The 23,968-nt window shown below is 42.6% G+C and overlaps 1 protein-coding gene across 1 annotated transcript in view; it reads right to left on the bottom strand.

Annotated features, from left to right (window-relative positions):
• The window catches only part of LOC138799999 (protein FRA10AC1), a 64,726-nt gene that overhangs the window by 20,031 nt on the left and 20,727 nt on the right, over positions 1-23,968 (bottom strand). Inside the window, exons 3-9 of the mRNA XM_069981808.1 lie at positions 21,916-21,992; positions 17,762-17,838; positions 13,993-14,088; positions 13,869-13,914; positions 9,442-9,518; positions 2,832-2,915; positions 1,352-1,436 (exon numbers count right to left, since the gene is read on the bottom strand). Coding sequence (XP_069837909.1) covers positions 1,352-1,436; positions 2,832-2,915; positions 9,442-9,518; positions 13,869-13,914; positions 13,993-14,088; positions 17,762-17,838; positions 21,916-21,992 — 542 coding nt within the window. The remainder of the gene's footprint in view (positions 1-1,351; positions 1,437-2,831; positions 2,916-9,441; positions 9,519-13,868; positions 13,915-13,992; positions 14,089-17,761; positions 17,839-21,915; positions 21,993-23,968) is intronic.

Raw genomic sequence — 23,968 nt, 5'->3', positions numbered from 1 at the left:
GACTGTAAAGTAATGGAATGACTATACTTAAAGTGTAACTGTCATAGAAAATCAGGGTAAGTCATAAGGCTCATTGCTGAGATCCCCACTGATCAGGGACACACACAATGCACCTTCCCACTGTCAATTATCTCTGTCTAGACAGCCCTATAGAGATATAATAGAACTGGCTGGACATGCAGAGTACATTAATGCACCATTTAATAAGTGATTATGTTCTATAAGTGTACCTCTATTTCTGGTAAATTCCTTATAACATGTCACCTACCGTGCCATCTAGTCCACCCCCCCCCCACTAATGGTGTAATGGTGTTGCTACACAGTTAAGACTGTATGACAACATTATTATTTTCTATATACCAATGCGCGTACCCCTTTAAAGGGGTAGTGTGGCACTAAGAAATTATTCATAAAATAACACACATTACAAAGTTATACAACTTTGTAATGTATGTTATGTATGTGAATCGCCCCCCTTCCCAGTGTTCCCCCACCCCCGCACGTGGACCCGGAAGTGGAGTGTACCATACATACCTGACGCACGTTGTCCCCATCCCCAATCTTCTGTCAAAGACATAATCTTCGGGAGGCCGGCCGAATCGCTGCAGCCGTCCCTGATGCTTGCCCCCCTCTGCCGCGTCATCGGCTGCTCAGCCGCGATTGGCTGAGCATAACTGTGCTCAGCCAGTCGCGGCTGAGCAGCTGATGACACTCCACGGCAGGACTGGCAAGAGGGGGTAAGTATCCTTTATCCAGGGGTAGAGTGGGTTCTGCCCCAGGTGCCAGGTTCCCTTTAAGAAAATACTATAAGGGCAGCTTCACACAACCTGGATCCGCAGAGGATTTCATGCTGTGAGTGCTGTGGATCCTGGTAGTGTGAAGTTGAATGGGTCACATACCCACAGTGGAATTTTCATTCCGCTGCCAGTATGTGACCCGGCCCCTTTAACCACCTACCCCTTCCCTCGCTCCCCAGCAGCGACAGGAGCCTTACACACAGCCGCGGCGCCGAGCAGGTAATGTATGCTCCAGGCGCGGGGGCTGCGGGATGCGGGGGGTTAAAGGAGCCGGTCACATACTGGCAGCGGAATGAAAATTCCGCTGTGGGTATGTGACCCATTCAACTTCACACTACCAGGATCTGCAGCGAATTTCGCTGCAAACTCGCAGCGTGAAATCCGCTACGGATCCGGTACGTGTGAAGCTACCCTTAGACTAACATTTAACATCAATATAATCTGCATTACTCTAAAGAACAAACATTTCCCTATTATTAAAACCAGCCTGTATAAGGGGCTCCTGCATAATACATGCAACGAGACAAACAATATTTCTCACTAAATCTACAAACCTTGTTTTCCTTGTATCTGCTGAGATCCGCTATACAATATTCTTTAAATAATTTATCATAGTATTTCTTTGCAATTCTCTTCTCCCTATAAGCATAAAAAAACAACAACAACAATAAAAAAAACATTTGGATGAGGAAGGAGAATTTCTCCGTATGTTGCGGCATAGAAGATTTATACAGCATTAACGTTAGGCAAAACTAACCATGAATATTTTATGGGACTGATTAGATTTCTGCCTCTGAATGTCATTTATAAGTTGCACAATTGGAAGACTAAATTAAAGCAGAATAACAGTAACCTGAGTCCTAATACACAGGATCTAGAGGTGCCCGTCCACCTTATACTAAAGTCAGCTGAACCCGCTGCTGCCGGTGGGTTTGGTCCAATCTCCAATAACAAATTATATGAATGGTCTGACGTATTTCCAGTGCTCAACGCTATTGTTCTCTGGGGGAAAAACTGGCACCAGAGCAGTCTAGCTGCAGTTTACCTCTCCCCATAGGGAACACATGACCATTCAGCCACGCTCAATGTTTGACTGTATGGGTAAACTGGGAGAAATGAATATCGGTCCTGAAAATGTATGGGCGGAATACAGGGTTAGGGTCCTTTTACACAGAAAGATTATCTGACAGATTATCTGCCAAAGATTTGAAGCCAAAGCCAGGAATGGATTTGAAAAGAGGAGAAATCTCAGGCTTTCATGTATGACCTGATCTCTGTTTATAGTCTGTTCCTGGTTTTGGCTTCAAATCTTTGGCAGATAATCTGTCAGATAATCTTTCTGTGTAAAAGGGCCCTTACTCTTGCGAAAAATAATTGCTTTCAAATCAACTGGTGTAAGAAAGTTGGATAGATTAGGAATTTACTTCCATTTGAAAAAAAAATTCCAGTCTTCCAGTACTTATCAGCTGCTGTATGTCCTGCAGGAAGTGGTGTATTCTTTCCAGTCTGACACAGTGTTCTCTGCTGCCACCTCTGTCCATGTCAGGAACTGTCCAGAGCAGTAGCAAATCCCCATAGAAAACCTCTCCTGCTCTGGACAGTCTTGGACAGAGGTGGCAGCAGAGAGCGCTGAGTCACACTGGAAAGAATACATCACTTACTGCGGGACATACAGCTGCTGATAAGTAGTAGTAGAAGACTTGAGATTTTTAAATAACAGTGATTTACAAATCTATATAACTTTCTGACAGAGTACCCCTTTAAGGCATATTTGGTTTTCCAGCAAACTCGGACTGTGGGTTGTAGAATTATTTCAAACTGATCAAGAAGTATATAATCATATCAAGTTAAGATTTGATCATATCACCACACTCTTCAAGATCTGTCACACAACAGACGAAACTGGCAGCCAATGGATCGCTTAATCTTACAATAGGAGCCCACTGTTTTGTCGTGAAGGATGCACAAATTGTAATTCCTCTCATAAAATATAATGAAATCTGCAATAAAGCCTCCAAAGCAAATGTGACTTACCAAGTCATGTCTTCTTCATCTTCCTCTTGCCAAAGGAACCTGTGGTTTTCTCGTATTACATCTAAGTCAGTCTTACGATTTCCTCTGCAATGAAAGGCGATAATAAACATAGAAACATAGATCACCTCCTCCATCTGCCCTCTTAGTATTTCCCTTCTTATTATCTTAGGATAGATATTTGTTTATCTATCAGTTACTGTAAATTTACCAACCACATCTGCTGGAGGTTTGTTCCCAGCATCTACTACTTTTTCAGTAAAGTAATATTTTCTCACATTGCTGATATTTCCCCAGATAACCTCAGATTGTGGCACCTTGTTTCGGAGTTCAGCTTTTCATTACACTTTCCTCTTGAACCAGACTATACAGATTCACATCCTTAAGTCTTCCTGATATGTTTTATACCTGACACCCTCCACCATTTTTGTGGCCCGTCTTTGGACCTGTTCTATTTTATCAATATCTTTATGTAGGCGAGGTCTCCAGAACTGGTCACAGTATTCCGGATGTGATCTCACCTGAGCTCTATACCGCGGGATCACAATCTCCCTCTTCCTACTTGTTATACCTCTAGCTGTACACCCCAGCATACAATTTATATATATACACAGCCCAGCATACCATTATATATATACAGCCCAGCATACCATTATATATATACAGCCCAGCATACCATTATACATACAGCCCAGCATACCATTATATATACAGTATACAGCCTAGCATACCATTATATATATACAGCCCAGCATACCATTATATATATATACAGCCCAGCATACCATTATATATACAATATACAGCCTAGCATACCATTATATATATACAGCCCAGAATACCATTATATATATATACAGCCCAGCATACCATTATATATACAGCCCAGCATACCATTATATATACAGTATACAGCCTAGCATACCATTATATATATACAGCCCAGCATACCATTATATATATACAGCCCAGCATACCATTATATATATATACAGCCCAGCATACCATTATATATACAGCCCAGCATACCATTATATATACAGTATACAGCCTAGCATACCATTATATATATACAGCCTAGCATACCATTATATATATATACAGCCCAGCATACCATTATATATACAGCCCAGCATACCATTATATATACAGTATACAGCCTAGCATACCATTATATATATACAGCCCAGCATACCATTATATATATACAGCCCAGCATACCATTATATATATACAGCCCAGCATACCATTATATATATACAGCCCAGCATACCATTATATATACAGCCCAGCATACCATTATATATACAGTATACAGCCCAGCATACCATTATATATATATACAGCCCAGCATACCATTATATATATACAGCCCAGCATACCATTATATATATACAGCCCAGCATACCATTATATATATATACAGCCCAGCATACCATTATATATATATACAGCCCAGCATACCATTATATATACAGCCCAGCATACCATTATATATACAGTATACAGCCTAGCATACCATTATATATATATACAGCCCAGCATACCATTATATATACAGCCCAGCATACCATTATATATACAGTATACAGCCTAGCATACCATTATATATATACAGCCCAGCATACCATTATATATATACAGCCCAGCATACCATTATATATATACAGCCCAGCATACCATTATATATATACAGCCCAGCATACCATTATACATACAGCCCAGCATACCATTATATATACAGTATACAGCCTAGCATACCATTATATATATACAGCCCAGCATACCATTATATATATATACAGCCCAGCATACCATTATATATACAATATACAGCCTAGCATACCATTATATATATACAGCCCAGCATACCATTATATATATATATAGCCCAGCATACCATTATATATACAGCCCAGCATACCATTATATATACAGTATACAGCCTAGCATACCATTATATATATACAGCCCAGCATACCATTATATATATACAGCCCAGCATACCATTATATATATACAGCCCAGCATACCATTATATATATACAGCCCAGCATACCATTATATATACAGCCCAGCATACCATTATATATACAGTATACAGCCTAGCATACCATTATATATATACAGCCTAGCATACCATTATATATATATACAGCCCAGCATACCATTATATACACAGCCCAGCATACCATTATATATACAGTATACAGCCTAGCATACCATTATATATATACAGCCCAGCATACCATTATATATATACAGCCCAGCATACCATTATATATATACAGCCCAGCATACCATTATATATACAGCCCAGCATACCATTATATATACAGTATACAGCCCAGCATACCATTATATATATACAGCCCAGCATACCATTATATATATACAGCCCAGCATACCATTATATATATATACAGCCCAGCATACCATTATATATACAGCCCAGCATACCATTATATATACAGTATACAGCCTAGCATACCATTATATATATATACAGCCCAGCATACCATTATATATACAGCCCAGCATACCATTATATATACAGTATACAGCCTAGCATACCATTATATATATACAGCCCAGCATACCATTATATATATACAGCCCAGCATACCATTATATATACAGCCCAGCATACCATTATATATACAGTATACAGCCCAGCATACCATTATATATATACAGCCCAGCATACCATTATATATATATACAGCCCAGCATACCATTATATATATACAGCCCAGCATACCATTATATATATACAGCCCAGCATACCATTATATATACAGCCCAGCATACCATTATATATACAGTATACAGCCCAGCATACCATTATATATATACAGCCCAGCATACCATTATATATATACAGCCCAGCATACCATTATATATATACAGCCCAGCATACCATTATATATATACAGCCCAGCATACCATTATATATATATACAGCCCAGCATACCATTATATATACAGCCCAGCATACCATTATATATACAGTATACAGCCTAGCATACCATTATATATATATACAGCCCAGCATACCATTATATATACAGCCCAGCATACCATTATATATACAGTATACAGCCTAGCATACCATTATATATATACAGCCCAGCATACCATTATATATATACAGCCCAGCATACCATTATATATATACAGCCCAGCATACCATTATATATACAGCCCAGCATACCATTATATATACAGTATACAGCCCAGCATACCATTATATATATACAGCCCAGCATACCATTATATATATACAGCCCAGCATACCATTATATATATATACAGCCCAGCATACCATTATATATATACAGCCCAGCATACCATTATATATATATATACAGCCCAGCATACCATTATATATATATACAGCCCAGCATACCATTATATATATACAGCCCAGCATACCATTATATATATATATACAGCCCAGCATACCATTATATATACAGCCCAGCATACCATTATATATACAGTATACAGCCTAGCATACCATTATATATATATACAGCCCAGCATACCATTATATATACAGCCCAGCATACCATTATATATACAGTATACAGCCTAGCATACCATTATATATATACAGCCCAGCATACCATTATATATATACAGCCCAGCATACCATTATATATATACAGCCCAGCATACCATTATATATATACAGCCCAGCATACCATTATACATACAGCCCAGCTTACCATTATATATACAGTATACAGCCTAGCATACCATTATATATATACAGCCCAGCATACCATTATATATATATATACAGCCCAGCATACCATTATATATACAATATACAGCCTAGCATACCATTATATATATACAGCCCAGCATACCATTATATATATATACAGCCCAGCATACCATTATATATACAGCCCAGCATACCATTATATATACAGTATACAGCCTAGCATACCATTATATATATACAGCCCAGCATACCATTATATATATACAGCCCAGCATACTATTATATATATACAGCCCAGCATACCATTATATATATACAGCCCAGCATACCATTATATATACAGCCCAGCATACCATTATATATACAGTATACAGCCTAGCATACCATTATATATATACAGCCTAGCATACCATTATATATATATACAGCCCAGCATACCATTATATATACAGCCCAGCATACCATTATATATACAGTATACAGCCTAGCATACCATTATATATATACAGCCCAGCATACCATTATATATATATACAGCCCAGCATACCATTATATATACAGCCCAGCATACCATTATATATACAGTATACAGCCCAGCATACCATTATATATATACAGCCCAGCATACCATTATATATATATATACAGCCCAGCATACCATTATATATATACAGCCCAGCATACCATTATATATATATACAGCCCAGCATACCATTATATATATACAGCCCAGCATACCATTATATATACAGTATACAGCCTAGCATACCATTATATATATATACAGCCCAGCATACCATTATATATATACAGCCCAGCATACCATTATATATATACAGCCCAGCATACCATTATATATACAGCCCAGCATACCATTATATATACAGTATACAGCCCAGCATACCATTATATATATACAGCCCAGCATACCATTATATATATATACAGCCCAGCATACCATTATATATATACAGCCCAGCATACCATTATATATATACAGCCCAGCATACCATTATATATACAGCCCAGCATACCATTATATATACAGCCCAGCATACCATTATATATACAGTATACAGCCTAGCATACCATTATATATATACAGCCCAGCATACCATTATATATATACAGCCCAGCATACCATTATATATACAGTATACAGCCTAGCATACCATTATATATATACAGCCCAGCATACCATTATATATATATACAGCCCAGCATACCATTATATATACAGCCCAGCATACCATTATATATACAGTATACAGCCTAGCATACCATTATATATATACAGCCCAGCATACCATTATATATATACAGCCCAGCATACTATTATATATATACAGCCCAGCATACCATTATATATATACAGCCCAGCATACCATTATATATACAGCCCAGCATACCATTATATATACAGTATACAGCCTAGCATACCATTATATATATACAGCCTAGCATACCATTATATATATATACAGCCCAGCATACCATTATATATACAGCCCAGCATACCATTATATATACAGTATACAGCCTAGCATACCATTATATATATACAGCCCAGCATACCATTATATATATATACAGCCCAGCATACCATTATATATACAGCCCAGCATACCATTATATATACAGTATACAGCCCAGCATACCATTATATATATACAGCCCAGCATACCATTATATATATATATATACAGCCCAGCATACCATTATATATATACAGCCCAGCATACCATTATATATATATACAGCCCAGCATACCATTATATATATACAGCCCAGCATACCATTATATATACAGTATACAGCCTAGCATACCATTATATATATATACAGCCCAGCATACCATTATATATATACAGCCCAGCATACCATTATATATATACAGCCCAGCATACCATTATATATACAGCCCAGCATACCATTATATATACAGTATACAGCCCAGCATACCATTATATATATACAGCCCAGCATACCATTATATATATATACAGCCCAGCATACCATTATATATATACAGCCCAGCATACCATTATATATATACAGCCCAGCATACCATTATATATACAGCCCAGCATACCATTATATATACAGCCCAGCATACCATTATATATACAGTATACAGCCTAGCATACCATTATATATATACAGCCCAGCATACCATTATATATATACAGCCCAGCATACCATTATATATACAGTATACAGCCTAGCATACCATTATATATATACAGCCCAGCATACCATTTGCTTTCCACACCACCTGGTTGCACTGGTGACTCTTTTTATGGCTGTCAGAAATCACTACCCCTAAACCTTTTTCTTATGAAGTCTTTGCCAACACATAACTGGCAATATGATACTCGGATAGAGGATTCCTCCTCCCCAAGTGCATTATTTTACATTTGGAAACATTTAACTTCAATTTCCATTGTTTGGACCACTTAGCTAACAAAACTAAATAATTTTCCATATTACTGACACCTCTAGGAATATCAACCCTGTTGCACACTTTTGTGTCATAAGCAAGCAGCAAACCTTGTCCTATGCCACTTTATAAAAGTCAATGTGTTTTTAATACATATGAAGGCTACCTGGCCTGTGATACCACTTGCCTAACCTTCCCATCCTTAACAATCCCGACACAGGGGACTAACAGCAACCAACTTGTGGAAACAATGGGGTTAGAAGCAATGGCCGTACGTCAGCAATGACAAGGGCACAGCAAAGAAATCATAGTATATAGTCTTATAAATGAGCCAGGAATGAGGTAAACCATTATGATCAATAGGCTTATACATAAAAGATCAATGAAGAATATCCACTCTATTGATGGATAACCTTTCCAGGCTAATGTAATGCACTTACTTGGGAAGTTGGAAGTCTTGTATCTTTCCTCCATAATACAGAATGTAGTCATTCACAAATTTCTGATGCCTGGCAAACTTTATACCTTGAAGTTAAGATAAATACCAGTATATGACAGTATTCTTTAGCTTTTAATACGTATTTCCATTCCAAAGACCTATGTTTAAATCAGCCTCTTATGTTATCATATGAATTTTAGGATCTGGAAATCTGCCATCAAGCCCTGTATAGTTTCCTATAATTCTGGCCAGCTTGTCAGGGATGGACATATCTGAAAGCCTGTGCTGTAGCTCTTAGCCACCTCAAAGATGCTTTAAGGGGTATTACACTCAAAAATAACTTTTCATATGTTGCTGCCCATGCTGAAACTAACAATGCATTCCATACTAATTATTATCTATTCAGTCTCCTTCCCCCAGTTCTGAGGTGCTGGTTTCTGCTGAAAACACAAAAGACTGTGTGTGAACTTTTCTCTTTGTCCCCCCCCTCCTTAAACAGCTGGTTTAAACAAGTCCCTGGCTGGATTAATCTGCAACATTGCAGCTTCTTTGTAATGCTGGGAGGGTTACTCTAAGGCCAAGTTGCTGACGAACTCACTGTGATTATCCCTCCCATTAAGAAGTTGCTATAAAGTTGCAGATAAGGACTTACTTTGTTTACATCAACCGTCTCAGAAGGGGGGTAGGAGGAGACAGAGAAAGGCTCACACACAGTTTTTTGTGTCTTCAGCAGAAAGCAGCAGCTCAGAACTTTGGGAAGGAGACTGAATAGATAATAAACAGTGTGGAATGAATGGTTAGCATCATATGAAAAGGTATGTTTGAGTGGAATACCCCTTTAATACAAACGAGACAGGATAACATGAGACAGATTACATAGATGACCATTCATATAGGCCTAGGAGAGGCTTTCCTGGGGATAATAACATATAGGAGGGATAAGAGGAGCAGGTCACAACACTGGGAATGTCCTGACCGTGCTCTGCTCTGCACCAGTTTCATCTCTGATGCGCATATATATATATTTTATGCATCAGAGATGAAACTGGTGCAGAGCAGAGCACGATCAGGACATTCCCAGTGTTGTGACCAGCTGAACAGGGGTCCTGCTCGTCTTATCCCTCCTATAAGTTATTATCCCCAGGCATATATCAATGGTCATCTAAGTAGTGTATAGATCTGTCAGGCAAAGCAGGTGTCCTCCTTACTCTTAGCTGCATTCCTAATTCATTTAACATCACTAGCAGCAAAGGTAATAATAATGTAAAGAATAATACAATGCAACTATTAACAATGCAAATACTATGACTACTAATAATAGCAGTTATCGCAGGAGTAGTAGTAGGAGGAGCAGTAGTACTAGTAGTAGTAGTAAAAGTAATGTTCTGTTGGAAGTCATCTATGAGCACAACTCTCTCCAACAGTAACATGTTTTTTGTTTCCTTCTCTACATGTTAAAAAAAAAACCTAACGAATTTTTGTTGAGTTTATAAAACCAGCAGTCTATTTTCAGCTCTGTGGAAGCAATTACTATAATCTGGAAACCATTTCAATCAGTAACTTTATTAGTCAGTGCATAAGAATTAGGGCTCATGGTGAAACTGAGTGCATATGAAGTGCTCTCTTCTAGGGGAGAACTCCTGTATAATACAGAATACTAAAAACCTATAAAATACTAGGCGCAAAAATTCCATAAAAAATGAATTTATCTAAATTTAAAAAATTGCATCTCACTTATAATTTTAACCAACACCAGGTGGAAACTAAAACGCTGCTTTAATGCTCTATAAATGATAGAAAACAATCCTCCGAGTTCCCAGCTAAGGTCACCTGACGGCTTTATTGGACCTAAATTACAATCTAGATTAACTACTTTTTTCTTTTTTTTTTTAAACTTTAAAACCACAACATTTCTTTTTGAAGTTTTCTGCCTCTGCTTGTTTGACACAAAATCATAGATTAATCCCAGAACTCGGCTGAGATCATCGTGTTCTGGATCTGGGGAATGTTATTTAATAACAGGATATGATGACATCTTTATGTAACAAACCAAAAACAGATTTTTTCTTTTCACAGATTTTATTAGCATGTCACTTTGCTAAAAGGAGACGACTAAATGGTGTACAATGCAGCCCTGAAAACTGATAACGTTACAAGCAATAGGAACAGCTAGCTGTAACATGTCGCTGTCCTATGTAGTGAGTGACCCATGGATGATACCTGTATGTTTGTACTTGTACCAGTCACCAATGATTATAGCACAGGTGTCAAACTCGCAGCCTTCCAAATGTTGAAGAACTACAATTCCCATCATGCCTGGACAAAGCTAAAGCTTTGTGTGTCCAGGCATGATGAAAATTATAGTTTTTGAGGGCCACAGGGTCCACATCCTTGATGTAAGGAGACACCCCTTTGGCAAGGGGAATGTTAAAGAAGTCCGGTAAACTGTTTTATTAGTATTGTATTGCCCCTAAAAACTTAAACAAATCACCAATATACACTTATTATGGGAAATGCACATAAAGTGCTTTTTTCCCTGCACTTACTACTGCATCAAGGCTTCACTTTCTGGATAACATGGTGATGTCACTTCCTGGATAACATGGTGATGTCACTTCCTGGATAACATGGTGATGTCACGACCCTACTCCCAGAGCTGTGGCTGCTGAAGAGGATGATGGCAGAGGGACACTGAGGGACAAGGCACTGGAGGGACACTGAGCATCCCTCTGCCATCATCCTCTCCAGCAGCCACAGCCCGCACAGCTCTGGGAGTCGGGTCGTGACATCACCATGTTATCCAGGAAGTGAAGCCTTGATGCAGTAGTAAGTGCAGGGAAAAAAAGCACTTTAAAAGCATTTCCCATAATAAATGTATATTGGTGATTTGTATAACTTTTGGGGAGCAATACAATATTTTAATAAAAAAATTTGCCGGACTTCTCCTTTAAATCCCAGCTGCCAAGTTAGACCACATTCACACGTTCAGTGATTTTTCTGGGCCGCAAAACCTCCCGCTACTTTTCCTCCGCCATCCGTGGAAAATCATCTATATTTGCATCCATTTCAGTAAAATGTGAATAGTATAGGTTTGCACAGATTTGATCCATGGTCATGATTCCATAGACCTCTATTGGTTATTCATACCACAATCCCAATCTGCACTAGGACATTTTTTTTTTACGGAACGAATTATGGATCAAAATTAAAACGGACCATGTGAATAGCCCAATATAAATCAATGTGCTCTAAGCTGAACCGCGATTACGGATCCGCAATTACGGACAACTTTACGGGATGTGTGAAGACCGCAGACCTATATTTCCAGGAAAAAATTTTGATGCTCCTGAATTGTTACTTTAAAGGAGAAGTCTGGCGAAAATTTTTATTAAAGTATTGTATTGCCCCCCAAAAGTTATACAAATCACCAATATACACTTATTACGGGAAATGCACATAAATTGCTTTTTCCCTGCACTTACTACTGCTTCAAGGCTTCACTTCCTAGATAACATGGTTGATGTCACGACCCGACTCCCAAAGCTGTGGCTGCTGGAGAGAATAATGGCAGAGGGATGCTCAGTGTCCCTCCAGTGCCCTGTGTCCCTCAGTGTCCCCCTGCCATCATCCTCTCCAGCAGCCACAGCCCGCACAGCTCTGGGAGTTGGGTTGTGACATCACCATGTTATCCAGGAAGTGACAACATCATTTTATCCAGAAAGTGACATTACCGTGTCATCCAGGAAATGACATCACCATGTTATCCAGGAAGTGACATCACCATGTTATCCAGGAAGTGACATCACCATGTTATCCAGGAAGTGAAGCCTTGATGCAGTAGTAATTGCAGGGAAAAAAACATTTTATAAGCATTTCCCGTAATAAGTGTATATTGGAGATTTGTATAACTTTTTTTTCTTGGGGGGGGGGGGGGGGGGGATACAATACCTTATTAAAAATTTTCACCAGACTTTAAGGGGAAAAAAAGATAAATTTGCTGTTGATATATAAATAATGGGTACAAATGTAAAAATAAATCAATTTCGCACAGGCAGAAGCAACGTCACGGATCTATACCAGTAAATGCTAATTTATAATTTACAATGGCAAAACAAATGAAAACAAATAATACCAAAAGTATCTGGGGATCTCTCCATGTAGTAAATAAATGATTACAATTTCTCACCAATATTACAGAACCCAGACAGGATAATTCGACCCCCACAACCTGTATATTTATTACACTGTGGCTCAGATTATTATTACTAGTCGTGTTAATTATTAATGCTGAAAAATTGCCTTGATCTGTGCCGCGTTATATAATCTGGGGGCCGTACGTCTATTTATTAATGTCTATTTATCTTCCAGCCACAACACTGTGGGGGGAAAGTAATAAGAAGAGTCCCCAGGGCTGTTGACAAAGGATACGGCATCCATAGAGATGAGATGGAATCGCTGGTTTCGTGCTTCCTCTCTGTATACAGAATAAGACATCATTTAGTACATACATTTTAGGGGAGGAATGATGGACCAGAAGAGGCTCCTGTCATACCTGTCCCATTCCTGCTCCGCCACCTGTCTGTGCGCCACCTTTTCCCTTCTCTCCTTCTGGAAGGGCTTTCTAAGCAACTCCTCATCTTCTTTTCTCCTGAAATACATTAGCATACATGGGCATTAGGCTGCGGTATACATTGGGATACTTTTTTCCCTGTATCCCCAACGCACTGTGTATGTATATATATATTATATATATATATATATATATATATATATATATATATATATATGTATGAATGGGCCTTTTAAGCTGACACTACATGTTTAACTGTATATGAAATTACAGAACCACAGAACTTTTCTTGAATAAGTGCTCCAGACTTATCTTAGAATAGCTCATAAGACTTAACGAAAAATATACATATATCATGATAACTTCAAAATCGCAAGTCACACAGGTTCTTCATGTCTTGTCCTCTGAAGTCGGTAACAATGAAACACACTGATGGTTCCTATTTAATGCCTAATTTATAATTAAAAAGTTTTTCCAGTAAGTTGTCAAGCGTAATTGCCAAAAGCCAAAGAAATTAAAAGCTATTTATGTGGCTTAGATCCTGCAGGGCGAACAGCTCCCCAAGGTGCATTAGTAACCGCAAACCTCATAACAAAGCCACCACAGAGGGCTTAAAGGGAACCAATAATGCAAAAATAGAATAAATAAGCTACTATGTGCCCCCCCCCCCCCACACACACACACGGTTTCCGAGCATATTAATAAACGCTATGGGAGAGATTTATCAAACATGGTGTAAAGTGAAACTGTCTCAGTTGCCCCTAGCAACCAATCAGATTCCACCTTTCATTTTCCAAAGAGTCTGTGAGGAATGAAAGGTGGAATCTGATTGGTTGTTAGGGGAAACTGAGCCAGATTCCCTTCACACCATGTTTGATAAATCTCCCCTCCCAGTGTTACTAATATGTCTCAAAAAAGTTAATTTTCAAACCTACTCATCTAGTCATGTGGGCGGTCTGGGGCTCCTCAGCAGTCATGGCTGTCAGCAAATCTTGACGGCAATCACGCCTCCCTGGCAGCTTTGGCGCTCAGGGACCGTTTCCAACAGACAACCAGCTGGCACTACAGTGTGACCAGACTCCAATCGGACCTTTTAGGATATGATGGCTGCAAGGGCCTCCCCTATCCTGGTGGTGCTACGCCCAAACAAGTAAACTTTCAACCATGCAGAATTCAAGGAAAGAAGGGTAGCAGCACTCATTAGGCACAGATAAAAAGATGCTTCATTTTAGGGGATCAGAGGACATACAGCAAATAGCGTTCCACTAACAGAGCTACGGCCGTTTCACGTTTATCCGCATCTTTCGGCTCTCACTTAGGGACCGTCCTCACTGTGACACTGTCGGCTCCCATTCGCTAACGCTCCCAGGGAGAGGTGAGCCGTGACTACTTAGGAGCTCCGGATCACCAACATGCTTAGATGAGTAAGTTTTTAAAAGGAAATTTTCAGGACATATAGCAATGCTCATAGCATTTACTTAAATGCCTGGAAACAGTACTGAGATCAAAGTTTTGATAGGTCATGGCATGGCTGAGCACTTTACTTACTGGCTTGCTGCTCTCCTTGTCTCACAATGGGAGATGCATTCTATAGTAAGGCCACATTCACATTTTCTGTAAATACGGTTCGTAAATGGAAGATGTGCAACGGACCTGATTGACAACCTCCAGGCATCATGTATTATTATCATGCCGAGAGCGCAGCAAATGTTCAAGTATTTGTGGTACTGTACAGACACAGCTGCATGGCTGTACGGTATAAGAAAGATTTGAACAGTTGCAACTAGAGATGAGCGAACCGGGTTCGGGTTCGAGTCGATCCGAACCCGAACGATCGGCATTTCATTAGCTGGGGCTGCTGAAGTTGGATAAAAATCGAAGGTTGTCTGGAAAACATAGATACAGCCAATGACTATATCCATGTTTTCCACATAGCCTTAGGGCTTTATCCAAGTTCAGCAGCCACCGCTAATCAAATGCCAAACGTTCGGGTTCGGACGTTTGAGCGTCTCTAGTTGCGACGCTCTCGGCATCATAATGATACGTGATGTTGGTAGGTACGTTGCAGATCTTCCATGCACAGGCAGTATTCACTATCTCCTGTAGAGTAACAAGGAGAGAAGTGAGCCAGGAAGAGAAGTGCTCAGCTGTGCACGTCTCCTGGCTGGTTCTAGGGATCAGTGAAGGGTGTTTATTATGGTTCATAAACTCTCTCTCCATAGTTTTTGATTAGAGTATTTCCCGCTTTATAACATGCACTTTTTATCAACAAGATATCTTGATTAAAAAATGCCTTATATTTCGCAGATATGGTGGTCTGACACGGTCAGACCACCCCCAGTGCTTCCTTAATGGTCGACCACAGTGTTAATTCAGCTTGACTGATAGGGAAACTTCTCAATTCTCCTACTAGGCGCAGATCAGTGAGATCAGTACCGGGCAGTAGAGGATTTTGGATGTGATGTGTATCACATCCAGATTCCCCCAATGAAGAAGCATCTTATATCTTACTCAAAACGAGAGCTGATGGAGCTGCAGGACCTTCAATGGTGTTACATGACTGTGAAGAATTTAACAGTCCAGATAGAGATACTGTAGGTAGGGACAATGAGTATTAAAACGTATGTTTGTGTTTCTGTCTGTATGTACTGTATGTAGCACAGTTGTTTGTGTATGGTGATGTAGCAGGGGTGTGTGTGGTGATGTAGCAGGGGTGTGTGTCTGTGAGTATGTTAATGTAGCAGAGTTGTATGTGTATCTCTGTACATGGCAGAGCTGTTTGTGTATGGTGATATAGCAGAGGTCTGTGTCTGTATATTGATGTAGAAGCACTGTTTAGGTGTGTGTGCATTTTAATGTAGAAGAGCTGTGTTTATCGTGCATGCTGCAGAGAGGTGTATGTTTGGGTATAATGTACTGTCATTAAGAGTGTTAAAGTGGACCTTACATTTTCTTTCTGATCCTTTTGTTGTCAGGAAGATAAGCTAACTGACTTACTGACTTTTTCCTCTCTCTCCATTGAGAACACAGGACATATTGACTGTGCAAGTGTATGTGCAAGAGGGAAAAATTGTCTTTCAGCAGCCAGCCCCATGCTTAAAGCAAGCATACCATCTGTTTTTTTTTTTTTTACCCTAATCGATTGGTACCAGCACAAAGATGCCGATGGTGCAGTCCTTTTTTTTTTTTTTAAATGGCACCTCTTTACCGCGCTCGGAGTTGGTCTTTTCCTGAGCACCGGCCCGCGCAGGAGCAATGGAGGCAGGTCCGAGCGCAGTAAACAGGTGCATTACCTATCCAGGCTGCAGGGCTCCTCTTGCTGTCTGCTTCTCCTCGGGTCCCGCGCACTCCAGAGTAGCCTGACTCAGCTGACAGGCCGCTCAGCCAATTACTGGCCGCAGCGGTCCCGGCCTGTGATTGGCTGAGCGGCCTGTCAGCTCAGACAGGCTGCTCTGAAGCTGGAGTGCGCGGGACCCGAGGAGAAGCAGACAGCAAGAGGAGCCCCGGATAGGTAATGTATTCTTCTTTGCATATCGTCAGCTGCCGGCTGCACACCGCTATTACACATAGAGATGAGCGGTCGGCGCCCGACAATTATAGGTCTAAACCTATATCAACGATCAACAAATGACAACGATCCTTAGCTGATCATTGTGTTTATTACACAGAACAAAAATTGGCCGGATGGGGACGATTCGGCCGATTATCGTTAGGTGTAATAGTACCCTTACTCGATGACTTGTATGCTCACCGTTTATTCTTGACAGTATTCTCAGAGTCTCCTTCCTCATCACTAAAATCAGAATCATATCCATCATAGCCGCGTGCCTGCAAGACAAAACAGGATTGGAATAATGTACCAAAAGTGTGCAGAAACAATTTAGTTATATCACAGCGAGAAGGAAGCCAATATGCATACCATCCAGCTATGCTACACTTTATAAGCCCACCTATAGTAATGGAAGACATGGTAAGGGCTCATGCACATGGTAATACTGTGTGCACAGAGATATATGGAAGTACATGGACTACAGTAGTGTTTGTAGGATAAACCATATTGTACCCCATGAGACACCTATAAATAACATCTGGAGAGGATGCCACCATGATATGACTGTATGCCTTGATTTGTAACCATAGAACCACACTGAGATATGGACACGTGAACAGGATCCTGAATCCTCCACTACAGGGAAACAACATGGTCAGTGGACGTCCCACGCTTCAGAGCTTTCACACTTTTGGATTATTTATTTATAATCCTGTGACAATGCATTCCATGTTTCCACTCGAAATTTATGTAGATGTCATGTTTTTCAGTACACAGCATGATTCAATGGACCTTAAAGTGACTGTACCACCAGGCCCAGGCAGAAGCACTGGAGGCGGGCTGACCCACCCTTAGTGGGAGGAAACCCTAGCCCCTCTATGATAGGGTTCCATTGATTCTAATGGAGTCACGTCATGGAGGGGCTGGGGTTTCTGCCCACTAAGGGTGGGTCGGCCCGCCTCCAGTGCTTCAGCCTGGGCCTGGTGGTACAGTCACTTTTAAATACGCTACTTTATAGGTCACATGTCCAGATTTCTTTTTTTTTATTCTGTATTGTATTAATATCACCGCAGGGGAAAACAATAGCTGATTCTTGAATGAGAAACACCATAAATATGGATAAAATAAAATAGAAAAGTCATATCTAAGATATCTGCATTTTATTATATGGATGGGTTCTGCATCCCCCATCTGAATGACTGGGTGAGTGCTTTCTCCGTCAGTCCTATAGACTCTGAATGGAGTAGCTGCACTCATGCTTGACCACTGACACTATCGGGGACAGAGGACTCTTGCGAATTGTTGGGGTCCCAGCTATGAGACCACCAGGTAACTCCTTTCCTGTGAATAGGTGATGTGTGTCTATATTGGGATGTTAGTCTGGGTTGTGTAGCCTGTATGCAGATTATGGAGGGGCAGTGCTGCAGGATGTGGGGGCACCCCAGTGCTGCTGGATGTGGGGGCACCCCAGTGCTGCAGGATGTGAGGGCACCCCAGTGCTGCTGGATGTGGGGGCACCCCAGTGCTGCTGGATGTGGGGGTCCATTAGTGCTGCTGGATGTGGGGGTCCATTAGTGCTGCTGGATGTGGGGGCACCCCAGTGCTGCAGGATGTGTGGGCACCCCAGTGCTGCAGGATGTGTGGGCACCCCAGTGCTGCAGGATGTGTGGGCACCCCAGTGCTGCTGGATGTGGGGGTCCATTAGTGCTGCTGGATGTGGGGGTCCATTAGTGCTGCTGGATGTGGGAGCACCCCAGTGCTGCTGGATATAGGGGGCCCCTTAGTGCTGCTGGATGTGTGTGGGCCTTAGTGCTGCTGGATGTGGGGGCACCCCGATGCTGCAGAATATAGGGGTACCCCAGGTCAGCAGGATATAGGGGGCACCCCAGTGCTGCTGGATATAGGGGGTCCCTTAGTGCTGCTGGATGTGGGGGCATCACAGTGCTGCAGAATATAGGTGCACCCAGGTCAGCAGGATATAGGGGGCACTTAGTGCTGCTGGATATAGGGGGGGCCCTTAGTGCTGCTAGATGTGGGGGCCCTTAGTGCTACTGGATGTGGGGACACCCCAGTGCTGCTGGATATAGGGGGGCCCTTAGTGCTGCTGGATATAGGGGGGGCCCTTAGTGCTGCTAGATGTGGGGGCCCTTAGTGCTGCTAGATGTGGGGGCCCTTAGTGCTGCTGGATATAGGGGGGCCCTTAGTGCTGCTGGATGTGGGGACACCCCAGTGCTGCATTATATAGGGGGGCCCTCAGTGCTGCTGGATGTGTGGGGGCCCCTCAGTGCTGCTGGATGTGTGGGGGCCCCTAGTGCTGCTGCACATCTGTCATACTGTGTGGATTATTAGACTATACATATCCCTCCATTACTCCACAGATAAGCAGCTGCACTGTGGAGGAACCAGAGGTCTCAGCATGCCCTGTCACACAGGAGCTTCACAGCACAGCTCCTCCCCATAACCCATCACTCTATATAAGCACAGGTATCCGGGACCGGGTCATAGTTACTCACGTAATTAGATATCATCCTGATACAATCCTCCCCTCCTTCCTGCACACCGTGTGCATCACTATCAACAATCCCCCGGAAACAAATCCGTTTAGCATCCAGTTCCTCAGCCGTCAGTACCTGTGCCAGACACTAGAGGTCAGCACGGCCAGTACCGGCAGGAGCAGGAGCTTGTTACAGAACTGAGCATGTCTCCAACGTGTTACGCTCCAACTTCTGCAGAACTACAACTCCCAGCTGGCAGGACATCCTTGGAGTTTTGTAACAGTTGGAGAGCCAAAGATTGGGAAACACTGTTCTCATTGACTATATACATTTTGCCAGAACTGTTAGCCTTTATTCAGACACAAGTTGGTGTGTGTTTTATTTTTTGCCCGCAAAAACACCTTGTATTAGTATATGCATTTTTGTGCATTTTTCTTATTGTGCAGGGCCGGACTGGGACTTAAAATCAGCCCTGGCACTCAAACCTCAGCAGCCCACATACCATATCCTCCCTGATATATTAGAGATAGCGTTGTACTATACATGCTGTAGCGAATTCTGCTCGAATATTGATCCCTACCATCAACACATAAAAAAAAATAATTTTTTGTGCATATTTATGTATTTCAGCAGCACCAAATCCTCAATAGATTAGGTATGTACGTGCCCTTAACAGGAATCTGTGAGGTCCATACCAGGTACAGAGCTGTAGAAAGGTGCGGGGGAGATACAGTATAAGTAACAGGACTTTGAGGTTACAAACCCACTTGCCGGATCTGCAGCGAGTCTCCTTGCTGCGTTTTTGCAGGGAGACTCGCTGCAGATCCCAGCCCTATACTTTCAATAGCAGAGAAACTCGCAGCAGGGATGTACATCCCTGCTGCGATTTTGTCTGCAGCCCGCCCCATTAACCCCCTGGCCGCCAGACATTATACATTACCCGGTCCCCGTTCCTGCTTGCTTCGGGGCTCCCGGTGTCTTCACGGCCCGCCCGGCCAATCAGTGCGCTGCGGCGGGGCAGCGCACTGATTGGCCGGGCGGAACGTGCTGGGAGCCGCTGAAGCAAGCAGGAGCCGGGATCAGGTAATGTATATCGCCCCGGCCGCACGATCGCCCCCAGCCCTGCAGCCCCCGACCGCACGATCGCCCCCAGCATCGCAGCCCCCGGCGATCGTGCAGCGGGGGGCTGCGGGCGATCATGCGGCCGGGGGCTGCGGGGCTGCAGGCGATCGTGCGGCCGGGCTGGGGGCTGCGGGCGATCGTGCGGCCGGGGGTGATCATGGGGCTGGGGGCGATCGGGGCTGCAGGGGGGTGGGCAGGGGGTGATCGGACGGCCGGGGCTGCGGGGGGGCCGGCCGGGGCTGATCAGATGGCCGGGGCTGTGGGTGGGCGATCGGGGCTGCGGGGGGGTGATCAGACCGCCGGGGCTGCGGGCGGGCACTGGAGCGAGCATATACTTTACCTGATCCGGAGCCGGGATTAGGTAAAGTATATGCTCCGACGGACGGGGGTTAACGGGGCGGGCTGGGGACAAACTCGGAGCAGGGATGTACATCCCTGCTGCGATTTTGTCTAACATTGAAAGAATAGGGCCGGGATCTGCAGCGAGTCTCGCTGCAAATACGCAGCGAGAGGACTCGCTGCGGATCCGGCAAGTGTGTTTGTAGCCTTAGTCCAATGTAAACTTTCATAATCATTCTTTTTCTTTACCAGCTGATGTGTCACAGAGGCGGAGCCTTCCTGCTCTAACTGATTTACATACATGGCGGTGCTGCGGCTGTCACTGAGACACTTCAGCTGGTAATAAAAAGGATGATTATAAAAGGAGTGCTTATAGTGCAACTACATCCAGTGACTTACAGGAGGCGTCTTCTCTGCTCTTTTTCTTGCTCGGCTATCATAAAGACTTCTCCGGCCGTGACTCCCCTCTGTAGGATCTACCAGACAAACATTTTAGGATCCCTGCTCCAGCATCATACCCAAGCATATTGCTTCACAAAGTAACCTTTGCCAAAGTGTCTGGGGCCCCCCTAACAAAAGGGCCAATGCCCCACTCACACCTTGGACGTGACCCTATTATTAAAACTTAGCGCTTGTTAATACTCAATAAAAGAATAAATTTAACATGAAGATGAAGGTGACACTATTAAAAATACACTCAAGGTCACTAGTATAAGAAGTGTATGGATATGGTGGCCCACACAGGCACTGCCTATACTGTAGTAGCTGCAGACTACTATGCATAGAACAATACTATCGACCGGATGATACATATAAAAAGCTGCATAGCCCCTCATCTAGTGTCACTTTGCAAAGAGGGAGCGTTACTGCAACTTATTTCCAGGGAAGTGAATGGAGCTGAGTTTTAATACAATAATAACACACACAACCTGAGGACAGGGTGGCGCTGTTTTTGGAAGAAAACAACCATGTTTTTCTAATTGTGGATAATCCTTTTAAATTCTGTAGAAATAAATTCTGTAGTAATAAAGTAAAAAAAAGAATGTGGCCTATGCCTACATTCAAAATAAAAAAAAAAAAAAAATTCTGTAGTAATGATTATGACCATAAAGACACTATATGTGTGCGCAAACAGCCATTTTAATATCAAGTTTAATTGAACATAATAAACTATTATGGACCTTTTAGGACTTTATGAGCAGCTACTGTATGGTTACATTCACATGTTCCGTGTTCTGCAGAGAACACGGACGTGAAATGCCTATAACGGACTCTCGCCTGCCTGGACAGCATCTGTGATAAGATGCTGGGAGTGGGGGAACTGTACAGATATGCGCCGCGCTGTAATGAAGCAGCTGTGCGGCTCTGTCATTACAGCATGGTGCATATCTGTACAGTTCCCCCATTCCCAGTAGCGGTCTTTGGTACCAAGCACCCCAAGCAATCGCTTGGGGCCCCCAACATCCAGGGGGGCCCCCACGCCCCGCTCTTCTCTTGTGCTCAAGACCGCTAGACAGGGCCGCTGCCCTGCACGCTGCTGTGATCTGAACTGTAACTATGAGCACTTGTAATGAGCGCTCACAGTTACATGCAGCAGCAGCACTGACAGGGCGGGAGCCATTGGCTCCCTTCCTGTCAGTCACTCTTGTGGCCGCAGGAACTGTTTTCCCTGCGGTCACAAGTGGCCGCTCTGTCCTTGTGGTGTCGGTGCTCCAGTGACATCACTGGAGCATCAGCGCCAGGACAAGGGGAGCGCGGCCACAAGAGTGAAGAGAAGAGGAGACGCCCGGACCCAGGTGAGTATAAGTGATTGTTTTATTGTGTTATATACTATATGGGAGGGGGAGCACACAGGGGTCTGTGTAACTAGGGGAGCGCACAGTAGGGGTCTATATAAATGGGGGGAGCACACAGTGGGGCTATATAACGGGGAAGACATAGGGGGGCTATATATAACTGGGGGAGCACACAGGGGGGCTATAGACTACTGGGGCTTCACAGAGGGGTCTATATACTACTTGGGTCAGCACACAGGGGGTCTATATACTACTTGGGGCAGCAGAATGGGGTCTATATACAACTGGGGGAGCACACAGGTGGTCTATATCCAAGTGGGGGAGCACACAGGGGGGCTATATACTACTGGGGGAACACACAGGGGGTCTATATACTACTGGGGTAGCACACAGGGGGTCTATATTCTACTGGGGTAGCACACAGGGGTCTATATACTACTGGTGGGGCACACAGGGGGTCTATATACTACTGGGGGAACACACAGGGGTCTATATACTACTGGTGGGGCACACAGGGGGTCTTTATACTACTGGGGGAACACATAGGAGTCTATATACTACTGGTGGGGCACACAGGGGGTCTATATCCTGCTGAGGCAGCACACAGGGGGTCTATATATAACTGGGGGGCACACAGGGGTCTATATACTACTGGG

This window comes from Dendropsophus ebraccatus, chromosome 8 (genome assembly GCF_027789765.1).
Source record: "Dendropsophus ebraccatus isolate aDenEbr1 chromosome 8, aDenEbr1.pat, whole genome shotgun sequence".
Classification (NCBI taxonomy): Eukaryota; Metazoa; Chordata; class Amphibia; order Anura; family Hylidae; genus Dendropsophus; species Dendropsophus ebraccatus.
The sequence above is the reverse complement of the archived record's forward strand: the minus strand, read 5'-3'. Positions and strand labels throughout refer to the sequence as shown.